Raw genomic sequence first — 24013 nt, forward strand, 5'->3', positions numbered from 1 at the left:
CTATATTTTCAGTTTTCATTTCTATTTTAGATTTAAGTTATTTTTAGTTATTTTGTTATAACTAAACTGATTAGTTTTTTTTTTTTAATATTACTATTTATTTTGTTTAATTCATTATTTCTGTTTTAGTTTTTATTTATTTCCAGTAAGTATTTTTAGTGCCTCGACTTGCTGCCGAGGTAACAGTTCAAATTTTAGTTTGGTTTAAGTTTTTATCTAATATTTATATTTAAACCTTTCAATTGACAAAAATGTTTTTATTAGTTTTAGTTGACAATAATAATCCTGCCAAATTGTTTTATAAATATTAGAAGAGACAAAATACTCAAAACAAAATACTAAATACTGTTTTTTTTTTTTTATCTGATATTTAAAACAGATATCTGAAACAATTCTCAGTTTTGCATTTCAAGTTAAGCTATGTTGGAGTGTTATTTTAGGATTATTTATAGTTTTTATTAATATTTTAAATTGTCTTTCTGTATTTCCAGCTTTCATTTTAATTTCAGTTTAAGTCTTTAGTGATTTTGTTATGTGTTTTTATCAATTTTATTGTTTTTTTAAATAGTACTATTTATTTTGTTTACGTCAGTAATTGCTTCCACTTAAATTTATTTCAGTTAGCTGCTGAGTTAACTATTTAATTATTTTTTTTTTAAATAATATTTGTATTAATAGTTAATAGTGCTTATTTACAGAAACAAGATACACAAGACAAAATACTGATTAAGACAATTATTTTATATATATATATATATATATATATATATATATATATATATATATATATTTTTTTTTTTTTTTTTTTTTTTTTTTTTTTTTTTTTTCTAATATGTATAATAAAATACTTTAGAGAAATTTAAAAAGAGAAATCTGCTCATGAAGGGACTTAAGCTGAACAACCTCGAAACACATGTTTGTTGGGTGTATACCCGGGACCCTAAATGCTAAGTTTGGTTTCAGACTTCCCTGCTGGACCTCAAAGAGCATGCATCGTCGCTGGCCTCATCTGGTCTGAAGAAGGACTCCAAACTGAAAAGCCTAGAGATCGCCCTTGAGCAGAGGAGGGAGGAATGCATTAAACTTGAGAACCAACTGAAGAAGGTGAGCGAGAGTGTATTTATCCAAAAGATTAGTACCTTATAAACAAATAGAAATCCAACATGCAATTTACCATATTATAAGAAAACTCTAATGGCTGTGGAAATTCTGTGGTCATAAAATGTGGGAACCCAGTAGCTGTGAAGATTGGAACGTAGCTCAACTACAAAAGCAAAAAAACAAATGTGAGCATAAGAATGGCTGTATATATGTGAGTTTGTGTGTGTTTTTATCACGGTGATCTATTAGGTCCAGAGTGCCGCAGCCAATGCACAGGCCAACACAGAGATATCCGAGAGGATTTCTTCACTTGAATGTGATGTGGCCAGACACAGAGAAGACTCGGCCAAAGCCCAGGCTGAAGTTGATCGTCTGTTGGACATCCTGCGTCAGATGGAGAACGAGAAGAACGACAAGGACAGAAAAATCAGTGAGCTGGAGAGGTCAGTCTGTATCCCCTATTCAGCTTGACTTGGCGTCCCTCTTTTTAAGACGTGTTACGTCTTTATCCGCTTTTGCTGCCGTGTTTAAGCATCACCGTCAAAACGTTGTCTGCGTTTGACAAGGTTGATGTTTTGACTGGGCTTCTTTTCCCCCTCTTTGAGTTTTGCTTTGAAGCACTGATCAAGTGTTTTTTTCTCACGCTGAGTGGCCTTTGAACCTCTGCTTTTTGTCTCCCTCTTTTTTACTTTTTCACCTGGAAATGTGTACCTAGTGTGGCTTCCAGGTTAGTAAATGCAAGAGTACTTCCACACACACAAATGGAGTCTTCAAGAATTAGAGTAAAATGTGTTAAAAACCCCATGAAATCAAAGTTTTGTTGCTTTTAGTCATTTATATTAGTGTATATGCAAAAGTACCGAAAAGGTAAAAAGACAAAAATAACTTTTTAAAGACGTGCATTTAAAATTTACAGTCTTTCTCTTCAAGCAAAAAAAAAAAAAAAAAAAAAAAACCTAATAAATTCTACACTATTTTGGCAAAATAAATTAAAAGTAAAATACCAGGAAAAAAAGGAATAAAAATTATTACTAAAAAAGGAAATAAATAATTTTAAATGCTACAAGTGAAGTTAGGTATCCCAATAATATTATGTACAATATAAAAAAGTGGTATTAATTTTGAGATTGGCTATTAATTACACTTAACATTGTTATTAAATTATAAGTGTTTTAAAGATTACCTTCAAATTAGATGACAGCAAAATAATGAAAATTTGAATTTATATATATATATATATATATATATATATATATATATATATATATATATTGAAATTTATGCTTATGCTTATCTTTATACTAGTGTGTACTTGAAAAGAACTAAAAAAAGCTAGCCAAAAATATTAATGACACATCTTGAAGTAGATCTGGGGATTTCTGGGGATGCACTAATATTAAAATTCTGGCCAATAATTGTTTTCGTTTTATGGCCAAAAACTGATAGAAATAAATTAAATTTAAAAAACAAACCAAAAAATAAATAAAAAATTATTACAAATCATTCAAATAAATAATCTCAAGTGAGGTTACACATCCTAACAATATAATGTACAATATAGAAAATTGCTTTTCATTTTGAGATTTGCTAAAGATTATACTTAACAAACAAATTCTATACTATTTTGCCAAAATAAATTAAAAGTAGAAAAAAAAAAAAATAATATATATATATATATATATATATATATATATATATATATAATATAAGCGTTTTAAAGATTAGCTTCAAATGAGTTTTAGATGACAGCACAAGTTATCTAAATATAAATATAAGAAAAATGAGCATGAAAAAAAAAATATTAAAATGTATGTTTATTTTATTTATTTTTTTAATAATAAAAAAGGAGTAGCTTTTAGTCATTTTTATACTAGTGTATACTTGATCCCAGTAACTGATATATTTGGCACTATTTTGCCAAAATAAGTAAAAAAGTAAAAAAACAAAAAAAGCATATTAATAAAACATTTGTACTAAAAACTTTAATACATTTTAAATGCTACAAGGGAACTAAGGCATCCCAACAATATAATGTACAATATGAAAAATTGATTTTCATTTTGAGATTGGCTATAGATTACACTTAACAGTGTTATTAAATAAGTGTTGTAAAGATTAACTTCAAATTTGTTTTTGATGACAACAAAAGTTACTTAAAAATAAAAATAAGGAAAATGAACATGCAGCAATATATACATTAATATTAATAATAAAATGTATGGATTATTATGTTTATATTTATTATAATTAAAGTTTTGTAGCTTTTAGTCATCTTTATACATGTTAATACTTAAAAGGTGAAATGACCTAAAAGTAAAAAAATAAACAAAAATGATAAAAATATTAACACTACATCCTGAAGTAGATCATTTGTCTGGGGATGCACCAATATTAAAATTTTGCCCAATATTTATTTTCATCTTATAGGCAATAACCGATAAATTCCACACTATTTTGTGCAAATAAATTAAAAGTATTGTAAAAGTACATTAAAAACTAAAATAAATCCCACCTGACAATGTCTAGAAAGTTTCTATTTAAAATACACAAACAAACAAACAAACAAAAAACAGGCCCTTCGTTATGTCCCACAGAAACACGTTTTCGTCAGTCAATTTTATGGGGTTTTAAGTGAAAACAAAGAAAGGGAATATATTTTTCTTCTCTGGAAATTCGCTGTTTTATTTCTATGACTAGCACAAGGAAGTTATTATTTATGTCATCAGGCATATTTGTTAACCAATAATGAAAACAGCTCTTTCTCCAGCTGTTGAATAGTCCCCTCCACCCCCAAATCTCTTAAACTCTTCATTTTACTATTAAACCTCTCTCAAGCGCTTCATGTTTATATTTCAGGCAAATGAAAGAGCAGAGTAAGAAGTCGTCTGGCAAACACAAGGAGCCGTCAGGGAAGGGCAGAAATGTCAGCGATGGCCCACAGCAGGTGAGACGTACAGAGAGATAGTTATGACGGCTTTGTCATAAGCTCCTCTGTTCTGACAGATCTCTGTGTATTTAAACATTGTCAAACTGTGCTGGTGTGCGATGATGAGCTGAGCCCTGTTTACCTCAGGAGTCCCTGCGGCAGAAGGCAGAGCGCATCGAGGAGCTGGAGGAGGCTCTCAGAGAGAGCGTTCAAATCACTGCCGAGAGGGAGATGGTGCTGGCGCAGGAAGAGGCCGCACGAAACCACCAGGAGAAACAGGTCAATACTACTAGACTTAGTATTTCAGAATCAACTATTCTGTTGACTATTCGATGCATCTACAAAAACTGATATGCCACCCTAAAAATGTTCTTGACACAAGATGCTCAAAATAACAGTGAGTCGTGATGCAGTTGTCAAAGTCGCCCTTCTCTATGTTTATGTGACGATAGTGCTATGAAGACAGCAACTTCTCACAGAGTGGTTAACTTTGGAAACTGTCTAAATGTTAAACCACAGCATGCTGGTCCTCAACAAGGGAGCCTCAGAAAACCTCCAAGATGACTTAATATGATTTAAAGGGAGAGCTCACTCAAAAATTTAATTCTGTCATTAATTACTCACCCTCATGTTGTTCCAAACCCGTAAGACCTTCGTTCATCTTAGGAACACAAATTAAGATATTTTTTATGAATCTGAGAGCTTTCAGACCCTGTTTAGACAGCAACGCAACTGACACGTTCATGTCCCAGAAAGGTAGTAAGGACATTGTTAAAATAGTCCATGTGACATCAGTGGTTCAACCTCAATTTTAAGAGGCTACGATACTTTTTGTGCGCAAAGAAAACAAAAATAATGACTTAATTCAACAATTTCTTTTTACAAACAGAGGAAGACGCATGATGTACATAAAACTAAATACGACCTCACGTTGTGTCAATCACGTTTACACACTGCCTCCGAAACCTTCGTCCGTCAAGAAAAAAATCAGATCAGGTTCGATTTTCTGTGTTTTCGCATTCGTAGCAAGCGTTTTGATAAGAAAGGATGACGAATATGAAAAAACGCATACGAACTGTGTGCAATGACGTTTCCTTATTTGAACCAGAATATACAGACAATGTCAGAACGCTGGCTCCTGCGTCAGCAGCACCACACGCATGCGTCGTAGTACTCTTGTGAACGCACACTGAAGACCGACAGGAAAGAGAAGAAATTGTTGAATAAAGTCATTATTTTGGTTTTCTTTTTGCGCAAAAAGTATTCTCGTAGCTTCATAAAATGAAGGTTGAACCACTGATGTCACATGGACTATTTTAACAATGTCCTTACTACCTTTCTGGGCCTTGAATGTATCAGTTGCGTTGCTGTCTATGGAGGGAAAGCTTTTGGATTTCATCAAAAATATCTTAATTTGTGTTACGAAGATGAAGGTCTTACAGGTTTGGAACGACATGAGGATGAGCAATTAATGAAAGAATATTCATTTTTGGGTGAACTATGCCTTAAAAATAAGACAAAATTAGCAAATAAACCAACAAAATAAACCAAAATTAAAAAAAAAAAAAACTTTTCTTTGAAGAACCAGGATTCCCACAGTCTTGATAAACATGAATATATGATAAAGCCACATTTTAGAAAAGTGTCATTTCCAGACCTAGAAAAGTCAAAATAATTAAATTAGATTAGATTAGATTCAACTTTATTGTCAATACACATGTACAAGTACAAAGGCAACGAAATGCAGTTTAGGTCTGACCAGGAGTGCAATAAGCAGCAAGTGCAGGATATAGGTATAATTTATAAGTTATAAGTGCACTAATGGGAGATATGTACAGGGAGAAACTATGGAAATTATTTACAGATGAAAGTATTGTGGATATAATTTACAGGCGCTATTAACAAGTAGAATGTACAAATAGAGGAGCATAGTATGCAGGTTGTTGTTAACTATAATCAGGTATTGCAGATTGATACGAACATAATATACAGGTAGCTGATTACTAAAGCAGGAATTACCAAATAATACTTTACAAATGTATAGATACATATAAAAAATTTACAAAATGTATATGTGCAATGTAAATGTGCATTTACAAATGGATATGTACAGTGTAGTGCAACAGATTAAGTAGTGCAATGGTAATGGGGAGACTGTAGGGGTGTGTGGGGTGGGGGGGCAAAGGTGTCAGTGGGGGGCAGAGTTCAATAAGGAGACAGCTCTGGGAAAGAAGCTGTTCCTCAGTCTGCTGGTTCTAGTCTTTGGGCATCTGAAGCGCCTGCCGGAAGGCAGGAGAGAAAACAGTTTGTGGGCGGGGTGAGAGGAATCCTTAAGAATACTGCGTGCTCGACGCAAACAGTGTTTCTTATGAATGTCCTCAACGGTTGGTAGTGGACTCCCTATGATGCGTTGGGCAGTTTTCACCACCCGCTGCAGTGCCTTACGCTCCACAACAGAGCAGCTTCCGTACCAGACTGTGACACAGTTCGTAAGGATGCTTTCTATCGTGCAGCGATAGAAGTTCACCAGGATGGCTGAGGACAGCTGGTTCTTCTTAAGTGTTCTCAAGAAGAAGAGGCGCTGGTGAGCCTTCTTGACCAGGCTGGAGGTGTTGGTAGTCCAGGATAGGTCCTCTGAAATGTGGGTCCCCAGGAACTTAAAGGATGAAACAGACTCAACAGTCATCCCATTGATGTGGATGGGTTCATGTGAGCCTCTTCTTCCCTTCCTGAAGTCCACAATGAGCTCCTTGGTCTTGGTGGTGTTAAGGAGCAGATTATTGTCTGTGCACCATGTGGCCAGGTGCTGAATCTCCTCCCTGTAGGCAGTCTCATCGTTGTTGCTGATGAGACCGATCACCGTAGTGTCGTCTGCAAACTTGATGATGGTGTTAGATCCATACACAGGCCTGCAGTCGTGGGTGAAGAGGGAGTAGAGAAAGGGGCTCAGCATACAGCCCTGTGGTACACCAGTGTTCAGTGTGACGGTAGTGGAACAGATGTGACCTGATCTAACATGCTGAGGTCTGTCAGTCAGAAAATCCATAACCCAGTTGCAAAGTGAGGTGTTAACGTCCAGGTCTGACAGTGTTGAATGCTGAGCTGAAATCAACAAACAGCATTCGTGCATAAGTGTTTGTATTGTCCAGGTGTGTGAGTACAGAGTGCAGCGCTATGGAGACTGCATCATCTGTGCTCCTATTGCCACGGTAGGCAAACTGGTGTGGGTCCAGTGTGGATTGGAGGGAGCCCTTGAGGTGTGAGAAGCACTTCATAATGATGGGTGTGAGTGCTACAGGGCGGTAGTCGTTCAGGCATGTTGGGTTGGAGTGTTTCGGCACTGGCACAATGGAGGTGGATTTAAAACATGCTGGTACAGCTGCTTGGGCAAGGGACATGTTAAAAATGTCTGTGAATACCCCAGCGAGTTGCTCTGCACATGCCCTCAGTACGCGGCCAGGGATACCGTCTGGTCCAGCAGCCTTGCACGCGTTGATCCGGCTCAGTGCGGTGTAGACGTCTGAAGAGGCAAGTGTTATGGGTGAGTCAAAGCGAGCATAAAAGTCATTAAGCTCGTTCAGGAAGAAGACATCGGTGACTGTGGGGGTGGAGTGGCTGGGTTTGTAGTCACTGATGGCCTGAATGCCCTGCCACATAAAGTTAATTAATGAAATCTTAAAACTCCATGGGCATTTTTATAATGATCTATTTTTGGAAGTTGTAAGTAAAAATAGTTTTATATATCTTTGAGTCATTTTCCAGTTAATAGCAGGAAACTAGAAAAGCCATGGGGTCTTCAAACATTGTTGTGAACAATTGGAGGGCATTGGAGTCAAAAAAAGTTAAGAACCATTGTACTACCATGCTAATCAAAGCACCACCACTTATTTTTCTAAGAAAATGGTAATTCATACTTGTATTTCCATATTGTAAAAACCAGCTCATACCAGGGCAAGCTATTGAAGCTGGTTTTGGGAACATGGTAGTCAGTTTCTTGTTGGTCAAAGGTAGTCTACCAGGACTAACCAACTTGAAAAAGATGCTCAACAGAATGAATCAGCTAGAAACCATTTTATACCATCAGAAGCCAGTAAATAGTAGCTGATTTCTTATCAAAACATTTAGAATCATTTTCTGGCACCTGCATTAAGGAAAGTCAATGTTTATGTTTTTTGCAACAAAAAAAAAAACATTTAAAGGGATAATTTATCCAAAAATGAAAAATTCTGTCATTAATTACTCACCCTCATGTCGTTCCAAACCCGTTAGACCATTGTTCATCGACACATGAACTGATGTCCCATGGACTATGTTGTCAATGTTCTTTGTACCTTTCTGGGCCTTGAACGTGAAAAATAAAGGTTCTTTATTGGCATCTATAATTCCACAAGGAATCTTTAACATCCATTGAATATTTCCAATGCACAAATGGTGGAAAATGGTTCTTTAGATAACTAAAAAATGGTTCCTTTTAGAACTTATCAAGAAGTGTTCTGTGAGGAACCCAAAATGGTTCTTTTATGGCATCTCTGCCAAAACCCCCTTTCGGAACCTTAATTTTTAAGAGTGTAGTGTAGCGATGAAGCCCAGATCACATAGAAGTCACTTTCAAACCAAGCAGCTTGTTGGTCAACGTAGAGAAATTGCGTGACCAGCTTAAACACGATGTGAAATAAGCGTAGGATAAATCACTCACACATTCCCGATCACGTGAATTTTAATTGGATTTCGCCCTGCGAAAATTCCTCGAACAGCGATAAATGTGACAACACATTTAGTTGATTTGTAAAATACAGAATAAACAGTAACGAATAAGTTACCTTCTGTTTTCGTCTTGAAAAGATGGAAGAGCTGCTGGGAGCCATGGAGAAAGTGAAGCTGGAGCTTGAGTCTATGAAGGCCAAGATGTCGTCCACCCAGCAGTCTCTGGCAGAAAAAGAAGCCCATCTGACCACATTGAGGGCTGAAAGGAGGCGACACCTGGAGGAGGTGCTGGAGATGAAGTATGTTATGACCTTTCTTTGTACAAATTATTAAAACAGTGCTTGCAAAGAATCCGAATGGAGACTAAAAGGATGATTTATCAAATTAAACCACTTATTTTGCATCTGCAGGCCATGTTCCATATGTAGGTTGTAAATCCAAAACAAACTATTCCTGAATGATTTTAGCCTGTTTTATACATCAATAAATCAAGGCGGTGACTAAACGACAGACTTCGCGCATTGGCCTTCACAGCAGCATGAAAAACAAAAGTGTTATTCAGATTTTAAACAAATGATATACAGAAAGCGGGCAACATAACAATACAAGAGTGCTTCCATCCTGTTATAATGAATGAAGCTGTCATTGCTGGTTTACATAGTTTCATGCATCTGCGTACAGCACGAGCTCGCTGACTGTCTATATACTAAATTCTTCCATTATAATCAATAAAGCAACCAACAATGCAGAACAAATCTCTTATTTATAGCATATTGTCTAGTTTTGTTGCTCACTTGCAGTATATACAGTTGAAGTCAAAAGTTTACATACATCTTGCAGAATCTGCAAAATGTTAATTATTTAATTAAAAAAGAGGAATCATAGAAAATGCATGTTACTTTTTTATTTAGTACTGACCTGAATAAGATATTTCACATAAAAGACATTTACTTATAGTCCACAAGAGAAAATAATAGTTGTATTTATAAAAATGACCCTGTTCAAAAGTTTACATACACTTGAGTCCCTTGTTTGTCCTGAACAGTTAAACTGCCCGCTGTTCTTCAGAAAAATCTTCAGGTCCCACAAATTCTTTGGTTTTTCAGCAGTTTTGTGTATTTGAACCCTTTTCAATAATTACTGTATGATTTTGAGATCCATCTTTTCACACTGAGGACAACTGAGGGAGTCGTATGCAACTATTACAGAAGGTTCAAATGCTCACTGATGCTCCAGAAGGAAAACATGATGCATTAAGATCCGGGGGGTGAAAACTTTTGAATTTGAAGATCGGGGTAAATTTAACTTATTGTGTCTTCTGGGAAACATGTAAGTATCTTCTGTAGCTTCTGAAGGGCAGTACTAAATGAAGAAAAATTATATTTAGGCAAAATAAGAAAAATGTACACATCTTCATTCTGTTCAAAAGTTTACACCCTTGGGTCTTAATGCATTGTTTTTCCTTCTGAAGCATCAGTGAGCGTTTGAACCTTCTGTAATAGTTGCATATGAGTCCCTCAGTTGTCCTCAGTGTGAAAAGATGGATCTCAAAATCATACAGTCATTGTTGGAAAGGGTTCAAATACACAAAAATGCTGAAAAACCGCAGAATTTGTGGGACCTGAAGGATTTTTCTATAAAACAGCAGGCAGTTTAACTGTTTTGGACAAACAAGGGACTCATGACCAACTGTCACTAAACAACAACAAAAAACATCTGTGGATCATTCAGATAACACAATATTGAGAATTAAGCGTATGTAAACTTTTGAACAGGGTAATTTTTATAAGTTTAAAACTGTTATTTTCTCTTGTGGACTATATGTAAACGTCTTTTATGTGAAATATATTCAGGTCAGTACATAATAAAAAAAAATAACATGCATTTTGTATGATCCCTCTTATTTTGGTAAAATAATTAACATTTTGCAGATTCTGCAAGGTATATGTAAACTTTTGACTTCAACTATATATCTATCTATTGGATGTTAGAGAATCTACATTGAAAATTAGTGCTCTGTTGATTTGATACAGTGGACTATTGGTAATTAACAGTATTAGTTAGTTGCAATCATAATCTTCACTGCTTATTATTTGAACACATGTGGTGTCATGCATTAACATGTTCAATATATAACAGCATATTGTAAAGATTTAAAATATATTTCGTCTTCAAATGCCATTCGTGCAGGAGACACATTTGCTTTGTGTTATATAATGAATTTGAGATGTAAATAAATAGTTTTTCCAGATAACATATTTAAACCATTAAATAACCATCTTTCACATGGGAGCTTATTCTGAGGTCACTTTGGCAGGCTGTAGTGTTGGTATAAATCAATTAATAGAGAGCAAACGGGGATAAACATCTTGACAGAAAAATAGGCTGTAAAACTTTAACTCGGTATATGTTTTGGTGCCGTGTATTTGTGCAGATAATAAATGGCGAGGATGATTCATTCTGCACGTGGCTTGTTCTGTTTGCTATTTCTGTCTCCACACTTCAGCCCTGCTCCTGGGAATCTGTGGAAACACCGAGAATAAGCAAGCTATTTCAGTCTTACTGAGACAATTATGCACAATCATTTTGACAAAATCCATATTCCCCTGAGATGTTTTGTACTTGAAAGCAAACATCCTTTAACCTGCTCTGTCGAGTGTTGGATGACTCCTGGTCATTGTCAATGAGGTCAATTGCTTTGAAGAGCATTTCCACAGTACTTCTGTAAAGTGCTGTTTGACATTAAGCTCAGACTACTAATCTTTTAAACCAAGGCTATTATGGTTTGAAAAATTTTGTTTTATTTTTGCATTTTTGTTCTTCAATAAATTAGCTTTAATAGTGTACAATTACTACAACAACTACTACTACTAATAAAATGATTTTTGACATTGGGCATGGACTTGTTATAATTTCAACCAGTGATATTATAGTTTTAAATTATTATTATTATTATTTATTTTTTATATTTTTTGGTATTTTTTGTTCTCAATTTTATGAGTTTTAATAGTGTGCAAGTAATAATAATAATAATAAATTTAGTTTGATATTCATTATTATTATTATTAATAATAATAATAATAATAATAATAATGAATTCTGTCAGTTGACTTTTAATATTTAAACCAGGGTTATTATAGTTTGGATAATTAATTATATATTTTTTTGTTTTTAATTAGTTTTATTAATATAATAATAATAATAATAATAATATATTAATATTTTGTTAAAATGCAATTTATTTTTTGTATTTTTGTTCTTAATTTTAATTATTTAAGAATAATAAATTCAGTTTGGCTTTTAATATTTAAACCAGGGTTATTATAGTTTTCATAATATATATATATTTTATTTTAAATAGTTTTAGTAATAATAATATAAAATTAATAATAATAATAATAATAATAATAATTATTATTATTATAAATAATGAATTTAAATAATAATATAATAACAATAATAATAATAATAATATATTAATATTTCATTAAAATGTAATTTATTTTTGTATTATTGTTCTTAATTTTAATTATTTAATAATAATAAATTCAGTTTAGCTTTTAATATTTAAATCAGGGTTATTATAGTTTTCATTATATATATATTTTTATTTTGAATAGTTTTAGTAATAATAATGTAAAAGTATTAATAATAATAATATTATTATAAATAATGAATTAATAATAATAATAATATAAATAACAACAACAACAACAACAACAACAATAATAATATTATAATAATATTTTGTTAAAATGTAATTTATTTTTTTGTATTTTTGTTCTTAATTTTAATTATTTAATAATAATAAATTCAGTTTGGCTTTTAATATTTAAACCAGGGTTATTATAGTTTTGATCATTTAATTTTGTTTTATTTTTTATTTGTAAATAGTTTTAGTAATAATAATAATAGTTATTATTATTATTATTATAATATAAATATGTTTTTAATTCGGTTAACAAAAATAATTTTGATTTCCACAACTCACAGACAGGAGGCTCTGCTGGCAGCCATAAGTGAGAAGGATGCTAACATAGCCCTGCTGGAGCTGTCTTCATCCAAAAAAAAGAAGACACAAGAGGAAGTGGCCCAGCTGCGGAGAGAGAAGGACCGTTTGGTGCAGCAGCTCAAACAGCAGGTACGGACTGCGTCACACGGCTCTGACCGGGGTGTATCTGTTTGTCATCAAGGTCAAGTTGTTTGTTTGCTTTAAATCAATGATCACAGAGAACTTAAAAGGCCTAGACAAAAAAACATCTTTGTTTTGACTGGTGGCTTTTCTGAATGCAAACAAGCTCTATTGATGTGCTTTTAATTGATCTCTTCTCAACCCCACCCCAAACCTTCTGTCTTTCTCCTTTTCTACCCTCCAATCTTTCCTTAAATCTGCGCCTTCTCTTTTCTCCTAGACACAGAACCGTATGAAGCTCATGGCGGATAATTATGACGACGGATACTTGAAAACGCCACCCGACCAGACCAACCACAAACCTCCGAAATCACCCGATCAGGTCCCAATCCGGTCCTACAAACATCAGCACAAGTCTTAAAGAGACAGTTCACCCCAAAATGAAAATCCTCTTATCATGACGTCTAAATCATTTTTGGGTGAACTGTTTCTTTAAATTTCTTAGTCATCAGCTTTGTTTTCTTTTCTTCAGTGGAAATTCAATATGGCTGAATATGAAATAATTGTACCGTTGCTGTATTTTGCTTATATCATATTCATAGGAGCTTAATCTTAACAGCAAGCCAAAGACAAATTGGAGGTGTGGCCAGTTTCATTACTTGTTAATAAAATATTCATATTAGAAACTGAATTGGAAACGGACGCTCCGCCATCCATTTCCATTTCAGCCGCGTCACCGTAATTGAAATGCAGCTGGCCTCATCTCCAACGCAGACGCCATCATTTCCTTTTACTGCCTTCATATTGATCATAACCCTATGGATTTCTATTATTCATGACAGTAGAAATCGCCCCTAAGCGGAGATCCAGGATCAGTTGCCCTTGAAACTCATAATGCAGTACCTCCCATCAACGACGCTGAAAGCTGATCCTGCGTCTGCGCTTACGGGTCGCTTCTACCTGGATATCTTCACATACTAACCTGATCTTTTTTCCCATGCTGCACTTGGCTAAACCCTGCCATCTCTTAACCAATAGGATGATGAGGAGGGCATTTGGGCATAGCCTCACTGGCAGCCATTTTGTTTTAGAAGGGTGAGCATTTTCTTTGATGGACATGTAAAAGCCAATCTCAGCTGCCCTGTTCCTCCCCATGTGACATCAAACCCTGCCTGTCCCGCTCTGCCTGTTTGAGATTATTGGCTATGTCAACGCAGTGCAAACATGCTTTTTATTAGCGAAGAACTTTTTGGATATTTCAAAGCTCATTTGTAACTGCACTGCGATGAAATAGTCTATGAATCTCATTTCTCCTGGTTTTGCTTTTCCCCTTTTTGAAGCCTGTTATCTTCTTGTATGTTTTTGTGGTTAAACGTAATCCCAGATGGTGCATTATGACCGTATTTCCCACACTCTCCACACTTGTTCCCACCAGATTCAAATTCCTTTTCTACAAAAATAACTTATCTTTAAACATGCTGATAAACTTTTTCATTTGCAGGTTTACAAAATCATAACATTTGCCCATTACTTACTTGCATAAACTTGTTCAAATTAGTTTATGTATTAAAGGTCCCATATTGTACACATTTCTGGAGGTTTATTTTAGTTGTTGATGTCCTTAAGAATATATATTTGCGGTATAAGTGCCAAAATCCATCTCAATATATTTTTACAGCTCCTTTTTTAGGAGCTCTGTCAAAAACAGGTCGATTTTGGCCCATCTAATTAATATTCATTAGCCTCTCTTCTGATTGGCCTGTTGTTTTCTGAGTGACGCACAGCCAGGCCAATCACAGGTAACTACGGTCATGTATCGTTGTAGCCGAACCCAGAGCCATAGAGAGAGCCTAGTCTGCTGATACTCAACAGGATATTCCAGAATGATCATTAATGTTTTTTCTTTTTCAAACACCGAATGCAGTAAGCTACATAACTGTTGCTTTAGTAAAGCCCCTTTCACAATGCGCGCTGATTCTGGAAAATTACGGGAACGAGCGCTGTGTGAACAAAAGCCAGAACCATAAAGGCAGTGTTGTAGTGATGATGCACGTTACCCAGCGACTCTTCACGACAAAAAAATACGTGCAAAGTGGAATGAAGCGGCGATCGGGCAGAGCCAGCTCCTCACTATCAGCGCTGAAGCACAGTTTGTTCAGGTTAGTTTCAGTTTAGTGACACGTACGCGTCGCATTACATCTCACATCCACGTCACATGTCTTTATTGGTTGTGTGTAAAGCACGCACAGATTCCAGAAAACAACTGTGAATGAACCAAATTAAACAACTCCGGAACAAATCATGGGACAGATTATCCGTGTATTTACCGGAATGGCTGTGTGAAAGAGGCTGAAGTTGACGTGCCGCTGGTCTCTTATATTCACGTTGTTCTGAAGCCTGTGCAATGATGTAGTTTCGGCATCTATCGACTGAACAGGGTTTTCTAGATTAGTTTCCGCGTTGTTGTTCAGCAATGTTATGGACGCGATATTGTCTGGGTTTGACAAAAGGAGGGTGGGACGTTGGTTTGTGACTGAAGGCGGTGACTGAGTAGATCGGACGTCACATCGTTACGGAAGTCACAGCGGCTCGTGAAAATGAACAGCTACTTTAAGCAGGCTGTGTGCAGTTTACTGTGGATTGACTGTTTTGAAACTCATATGGTAGTTACATAGCCCCTAGACCTCAGTTATTATGAAAAAAGCCTGGAAATTTTGATTTTGACAATATGGGACCTTTAACTAACATGAACAAACAATGAACGATACATTTATTACAGTATGTTTATTAATGTTAATTAACACAATTTTAATAATGCATTAGTAAATGCTGAAGTTAACATTAACTAAGATTAATAAATGCTGTAGAAGTATTGTTCATTCTTAGTTCATGTTAATTAATGTAGTTAACTAACGTTAACTAATGAACCTTACTGTAAAGTGTTACATATATGGTTAATAGATAGAATATAAAGAACATAAAAATAACATTTGTAAGTAAATTTCTAATAAAACAAAATGTACAGTACAAAGTTAAATATCCAGTAAAATAAATAATGTGCATACAGAATCTATGATTTGAAATCTGGAAACTAACAAAGTTTAAGCATTTTATATATAGAATATCTTAAATATTAAGAAATTCTAGAAATTATAGACTCCAACAACTAAACGCTGTAAAATAAAGTCCAACAAAAATTGCAATTTCAAATAAAAGCTGTTCTTTTGAACTTTCCATTCATCAAGTATCAACTTAGGGTCATTAGTTAACTACATTAGTTAACTTGAACTATTAATAAACAATACTACTACAGCATTTATTATTCTTCGTTAATGTTAATTTTAGGATTTACTAATTTATTAATATAATTACAAGTTGTGCTTGTTAACATTAGTTAATGCATTGTGAACTAACGTGAACTAACAATGAACGACAATATTTTTATTAACAAAGATGAATAAATAGTGTATTAAATGCTTTGTTTATTGTTTGTTCATGATAGTTAATACACTAACTAATGTTAACAAACTGCGCCTTATTGTAAAGTGTTACCGAATGAACAAAAAATATCAGTTTATACAAAAATATTAGGGAGCACGACTAAATTGTTGTAATTAATTATTATAATTATGGCATTATTCAACTTCTGACACAATTTTATAGTTTTATTAGGTGTTCATGAGCCAAAAAAAAAAAACCTTCAATGCTATAGTTCTAACTATGGAAGCCCATAATAAAATCATGCTTTGGTAAATCTTAATTATTGAATGAAATCTTAATGAAATACTTAATCAAAATTATGAGCAAAAATAACAAGACAAAAAGTTGAATATGACAAATTGAATTTGAGATAAACAGTTATAATTACGGCATGAAGAAATTGTCGTAATTCATAATTATTTGTCTCAAAAATATTAAGCAGCACAACTAAACTGTTACAGTTATGTACAATTACTATTAACTGTTATAATTCTGGCATCATTTGACTTATGACATAACTATTGACATAATGTTTTTTAGGTGTGCATAAGCAAATAATAAAAAAAACTTTAATGTTATCGTTATATTTATGGAAGCCTATAATAAAATCATGCTTTGGTAAATCTTAATTATCACATACAAAAAACAAAAACAAAAAACAATTAAGACAAAAAGTTAAATCTGACAAGTTGAATTTGAAATTAACAGTTATAATTATGGCATAAAAAATTGACTTCATTCATAATTATTATTTATCTCAAAAATATTAAGCAGCACAACTATGTACAATTATTATTAACTGTTATAAGTATGCCATTATTTGACTTATGGCAACTATTGACATAAATTTGATAATGTTTTCTAGGTGTGCATAAGCAAATTAAAAAACGTCGATGTTATAGTTATAACTATGGAAGCCCATTATAAAATCATGCTTTGGTAAATCTTAATTATCACATAAAAAAATTATGAAATGCTTATTCTAAATTCTGACAAAAAATCCCCCAAAATAATCAAGACAAAAAGTCGAATCTGACAAGTTCAATTGGAGTTAAAGTCATAGTCACGGTATAAAAAAATTTGATTTAATTCATAATTATAATTGATCTAAAAAATATTAAGCAGCACAACTAAACTGTTACAATTCTGTACAATTATTATGAACTTTTATAATTATGGCATAATTTGACTTATGACATCCATTGACAGAAATATGTTTTCTAGGTGTGCATAAGCAAATAATAAAAAAAACTTATAGTTATAACTATGGAAGCCCATAATAAAATCATGCCTTGATAAATCTTAATCATCACATAAAAAATCTAAATTATGAAATGCTTAATCAAAATGATGACAAAACCCCCCCAAAAACAATTCATAATTATAATTGATCTCAAAAATATTAAGCAGCACAACTAAACTGTTACAGTTGTGTTCAATTATTAATAACTGGTATAATTGTAGCATAATTTGACTTATGACAACTATTGACAGAAATATGACAATGTTTTCTAGGTGTGCATAAGCAAATATAAAAAAACCTTTAATGTTGTAGTTATACTTATGGAAGCCCATGATAAAATCATGCTTTTGTAAATCTTAATTATCACATGAAAAAAAATAAATTATACAATTTTTAACAAATATTATGACCAAAAAAAAAAGACAAAAAGTAAAATCTGACAAGAACAATTTTAGATAAACAGTTATAATTATGGAATGAAAAATTGGGATTAATTCATAATTATAATTGATCTCAAAAATATTATGCAGCACGACTAAACAGTTACAATTATGTACAATTATTATTAACTGTCATAAGTATGGCATACTTTGACTTATGACAACTATTGACAAAAATTTGACAATGTTTTGTAGGTGTGCATAAGCAAATAAAAAAAACTTTAATGTTATAGTTATAACTATGGAAGCCCATAATAAAATCATGCTTTGGTACATCTTAATTATCACATACAAAAAAGTCTAAATGATCAAATGCTTAATCAAAAGCATGATTAAAAAAAAAAAAACAATTAAGACAAAAAGTCGAATCTGACAAGTTGAAATTTAGATAAACAGTTATAATTACGGCATAAAAAACTGGCCTTAATTCATAATTATAACTGATCTAAAAATCAGCACAACTAAACTGTTACAATTATGTACAATTATTAATAACTTGTAAGTATGGCATAATTCACACAAACTTGACAATGTTTTCTAGGTGTGCATAAGCAAATACTTTTTTTTTAATGTTATAGTTATAACTATGGTAGCCCATAATGCTTTGGCATATCTTAATTATCACATACAAAGTCAAAATGATGAAATGCTTAATCAAAATTATGACAGGTCAAAAAGTTGAATCTGACAAGCTGAATTTGAGATATATAGTTATAATTATGACATAAAAAATTGATATTGACAAATGTTTCTTGAGCAGCAAATCAGCATATTAGAAAGATTCCTAAAGGATCATGTGACACTGAAGACTGAAGCTTTGCATCACAGGAATAAATTACATTTTAAAATATATTCAAATAGAACACACTTATTTTAAATTGTAATAATATTTCACAATATTACAGATTTTACTTTTTTTATCAAATAAATGCAGCATTGGTAAGCATATGATTTCAAATACATAAAAATACATACACTTTACAATAAGGTGTCATTTGTTAATAAGTTAATGTGGTAACTAACACAAACAAACAATTAACAATACATGTATTACACTATTTATTATAATTAGTGCTGGGCAATGACTAATGATGAATAGCATGCAAAATAAAGGCATTTGTGTACATAATATATGTGTGTGTACAGTGTGTATTTATTATGTGCACTTATATATTTAAGAAAAAAATGTTATTTATATATTAAATATATTTATATATAATATAAATTAGATAAATATATTCATATAAATACATTTAAATATTTTCAAAATATATAATGTATGTGTGTGTCTTTATATATACATAATAAATATACACAGCACACACACATATATTACACACACAAAAACTTTGATTTTGGATGCGATTAATCGCTGCCCAGCACTAATAATAATTTACTGCAAAAATACAGTTGTTATTTGTTTGTTCATGTTCACAACTTGTTATTCTAATAATGCATTAGTAAATGCCGAAATTAACAATAACTAAGATTAACATATGCTGTAGAAGTATTGTTCATTCTTGGTTCACGCTAACTAATGTAGTTAAATAATAACTAATTAACCTTATTGTAAAATGATATAAGCATATAATATAATCAAATTTCCCAGGGCTGCTCATTTAGTTTTTATTTCCTGACCAATTCACCTTTTTTTTAACACGGAAGTAAGCCACACTACAAACCGGTGTGCTCATAATTAAGATAATACATTCAAATAATGGTAAGACACACCAATTCGCAATATCAAGCAGAATCAAAATGACAAATTATTGTTCTGAATAAAAATAATGACTTCCAAACACAAAATGAAGCCATTATTAAATCCATTTGGGTAAGTCTAGCCAGAGGAGATCATGCACATAGCAGTTTGCTGTCTGTTTACAGAAACATCAACTAAATAAAGGAACACTCATTGCTGTTCATCAGTATTTATCTAAACCAGTGTTCACTGGAAACTAAGCATGACCCAGAATAATAAAAAAAAAGATATCAGCAAAGAAACTAAAATCACAGAGACATGAGAACATAATCTTGATGACAATGCTTATTGCACTACAAGAACTTGATTCCTTATGTAAGAACTAACAAAAACTGTCACAAAAATATAATAGAATTGAACCACTTCTCACCATTTTGCGTAATGTCTTGTCTCATCTCATCATGTCTAAAAAGCATGTGTTTGCATGCTGACATATCTTGTGTCTTTTAAAAGCATCGTGCTGATAGAAATGATGTGATTGTAGTGAACGATATCAACTCTAGCTGCATGAGAACAGACTGTCTGTTTCCCATGATCCTCTGTTTGTGTTGTAGTAACTGTGTGTCTCCTCTGTAGATAAGATCTGGGCGGAAAGCTACAGCGCGCAGGAGCTCTACACTGGCCACCTGATCATCCCTGTCCAACCTCCCCAAAAACCCCTTTACTTACACAATCAACTCAGCCCACATTTCATCACACCAGTTACCCAGGACCCACCGCCAGTGACCACACACATTCTCACAGGTAACACTTACATGTTTGTACATGTCAAACTTTTTATCATTTTCTAGGTGTGCATAAGCAAATCATGAACTTTTATGTTATGGCTTATAACTATGGAAACCCATTTCTGTCACATAAAACTAAACATTTAAATAATAATGCTTTGGTAAATCATAATTATGTCACAAAAATGTTTATAAGATACTAAGTCCAAATTATGTCAAAAACAATTAAGACAAAAAGTTGAAATTCTGACAAAGTTGATATTGAGATTATGGCATAATTCAATTTATATCATTTTTATAGCTTTCTGTCACGATAAAACAAAAAAGATAAATAATAATAATAATGCTTTGGTAAATCAGAATTATGACACAAATAAGAAAATTATGGGATACTAAGTGAAAATGATGTCAAAAACAAGACAAAAAAGTAAATTGAGATAAATTTGTATAATTATGGCATAATTCGACTTACATATTTTTAAAGTTTTCTGTCACATAAAACAAAAAATAATAATTCTTTGGTAAATCATAATCATGACACAATTTATAATTATGAGATACTAAATCAAAATTGTCAAAACAATAAGACAAGTTGAAATTCTGACAAAAAGTTGATATTGAGATAAACTAAGAATTATGACATAATTTGACTTATAATTTTTATATAATTTCTCAACTTTTTTATAATTTTATTTTATGGTGTTGCATGAAACAAAAATAAAAACTGTAATAATGCTTACATCAAAATTATGACGCAAAATATCAATTATGTCATAAAAACAAGACAAATCTGAAATTTTGAAAAAGTTGATATTGAGATAAACTGTTATAATTATGACATAATTTGATTGATCTAATTTTTACAGTTTTCTGTCACATAAAACAAAAAATAATTCTTCGGTAAATCATAATCATGACAAAACTTAAAGATGATGAGATACTAAATCAAAATTATGTCAAAACAATAAGACAATAAGTTGAAATTCTCACAATCAGTTGATATTGAGATAAATAAGAATGATGGCATAATTTGACTTTTATAATTTTTATATAATTTCTCAACTTAAGGTTTATTAGTTAAACATTAGGTAATGTACTAACATGAACTAACCATGAGCAATACATTTGTTACTGTATTTACTAATCTTCATTAACGTTAGTTAACGAAAATACAGTTGTTCATTGTTTGTTCATAGCAAAGATTAATAATTGCTGTATAAGTGCAGTTCACTGTTAGTTCATGTTAACTAATGTGGTTAACTAATGTTAACTAAAGAACCTTATTGTAAAGTGTTTTGACTTGTATAACTTTTATAGTTTTCTAGGTGTGCATAAGCAAATAAAAAAACTTAAATAGTATAGTTCTAACTATAAAAGCCCGTAATAAAATAGACATAAAAATGAAATCTGACAAATTATGGAATTAAAAATTTGACTTAATACATAATTAGAATTTATCTCAGAATTTTGACATCTCATAATTCTGACCTAAGATTTTTGCCTTTGTCATACATATGATGTTATGTAAAAATTTTGACATTTGATCTAATAATTATGACTTTGTATGTCTATTTTGCCTTTGTTTTTAAAATTTCACCTTTTTTGGTCATAATTATGATTTACAAAGCATTATTTTTTTCTTATGTGGCAGAATGAGGCTTTTATGTATAACTGATATGTCATAAAATTATCAAATATGTAAATGTAATCATACCGAAAAAATCCATAATATATTTTTTTTTTTGCGGTTTTGTTTAAAAAATATTTATTAAAGTATTATTATTTGACATTACAAATATCAGGCAGATTTATTAATCATCATTGCATGGAATTATTGTCAATTATCAGAATTTTGAATCACTTGACGGCCCTAAAATCTATTTAATTGTCATTACTTGGAACAATATTCACATTGAAGTTCAAATGTTTTAAAGGGATAGTTCATTTAAAAATTACAATTCTGTTATAACTTACTCACCCTTGTGTCTTTACAAACCCTTCGTTTCTCTTCAGAACAAAATTGAGATATTTTTGATGAAATCCGGGAGCTTTCTGACCCTGCAAAGACAGCAACTAAAAACAAAAAAACTAAAACTGTTACTTTATTCAAACACGCATTCACGTATGCATTGAATAAGGTGATTGTTTTTGTTTTCATTGTGCACAAAAAGTATTCTCGCAGCTTCATAAAATTAGGGTTGAACCACTGATGTCACATGGACTATTTTAATGATGTCCTTACTACCTTTCTGGGCCTTGAACGTGTCAGTTGCATTGCTGTCTATGCAGGGTCAGAAAGCTCTCAGATTTCATCGAAAATCCCTTAATTTGTGTTTTGAAGATGAACGCTCTTACGGGTTTGGAACAACATAACGGGTGAGTAATTAATGACAAATTTGAATTTTTGGGTGAACTATCCCTTTAAATCCTTACAGGCATAAATTCTTTTCTGCATATGATTTAATTCACATACATGTAAATCTTTTTGTGTTTTAGTGGGAGCCTGGGACGGTGAGTCAGTGTGGAGCTGCAGTTAGGATCCCTGGACCCAGCTTTGGACCTCCAGACCCAAACTGGCCATGATTGAACCCTCCAGCTCCACTCCAACCTCCACTGTCTCTCTGCCCTCACCTGAACTAAACCGGAGCCCTCTAAGAGCCTGTAACAGTCTGTAGTCTTAATACTGGTGCAGCTTTGAAAATATGCAGTGTTAGTTGAGTCGTGAATGCAATTTTAATTTCGTTCTCTTGATATGTCATCATGGTTGAGTAAAAACTGATTTAGAATGTTAACCTGATCAATGGGTGGTGCTATATAAACATAACTGAATGCCAAACTGTTGTTAAACAATTAAAAAAAAAGTGTTATGCTACTTTAACTGCATTCAGTATTAAGACTATCAGACCCTATATTGCGTTTAGGTAGCAGTCTTGCACTGGTTATACTTCATTGGATGACCCTTCCCCTTTACTGAAAAAAATAGGACACCTTCAAGAGCATGACATAAACATTTATAGATAGTGATGTCTACTTGTCACACCTGACACTTCGTCAGTGGAAAAAATCAGGTTCTGTGTCCTTTAATTCAAATTAACAGCTGCTACAAAGAATAGACATAGAATATATATGAAAAGAGTTTGCATTGCTCATGAAGGAGTCCACCGAGGGGTGTGTGCAAGAAATTACAGATCTCGCTTAATGCGACTATAGTTGTTTTCTAGCAGCTCTTAGACTGGACATTGTAGGCTCCCAAATATCTTCATATCATGTCGAGATAACCAGTTTCTGAGAGCGCATTGCTGGTTTTATGTGCTCTCATAAACGTGGATATCATTGTGTCTATCTCTCTCTCTCAAAGTGGAATTTTTTATGTTGCATTTGTGGCCTATTGTCTTCGTGTATTAAAAAAATAAAAAAATGGATAGTCCACTTTAAAAAAAAAAAAAAAAAAAAAAAATCTAAATGAAAATGAGATGATAAAATCAGACAAAAGACACGGG

The 24013-nt window shown here is 32.5% G+C and overlaps 1 protein-coding gene across 4 annotated transcripts in view; it reads left to right on the top strand.

The window, feature by feature from the left end:
• Positions 1 to 23109, top strand: part of erc1a (ELKS/RAB6-interacting/CAST family member 1a) — a 41892-nt gene extending 18783 nt beyond the window's left edge. Inside the window, exons 10-19 of one of the 4 annotated variants that reach the window (XM_073831475.1) lie at positions 964 to 1104; positions 1351 to 1544; positions 1817 to 1828; positions 3958 to 4045; positions 4175 to 4306; positions 8870 to 9030; positions 12725 to 12872; positions 13144 to 13245; positions 20362 to 20529; positions 23010 to 23109. In XM_073831475.1, the coding sequence (XP_073687576.1) occupies positions 964 to 1104; positions 1351 to 1544; positions 1817 to 1828; positions 3958 to 4045; positions 4175 to 4306; positions 8870 to 9030; positions 12725 to 12872; positions 13144 to 13245; positions 20362 to 20415 (1032 nt within the window). In that variant the 3' untranslated portion in view covers positions 20416 to 20529; positions 23010 to 23109. Of the gene's footprint in view, positions 1 to 963; positions 1105 to 1350; positions 1545 to 1816; positions 1829 to 3957; positions 4046 to 4174; positions 4307 to 8869; positions 9031 to 12724; positions 12873 to 13143; positions 13246 to 13901; positions 13959 to 20361; positions 20530 to 23009 lie in introns of those variants that run through there. The other 3 variants (XM_073831477.1, XM_073831476.1, XM_073831478.1) reach the window with 3 other exon arrangements.
• The last annotated feature ends 904 nt before the right edge of the window (positions 23110 to 24013 follow it).

This window comes from Garra rufa, chromosome 25, assembly GCF_049309525.1.
Source record: "Garra rufa chromosome 25, GarRuf1.0, whole genome shotgun sequence".
In the NCBI taxonomy this organism is placed as follows: domain Eukaryota; kingdom Metazoa; phylum Chordata; class Actinopteri; order Cypriniformes; family Cyprinidae; genus Garra; species Garra rufa.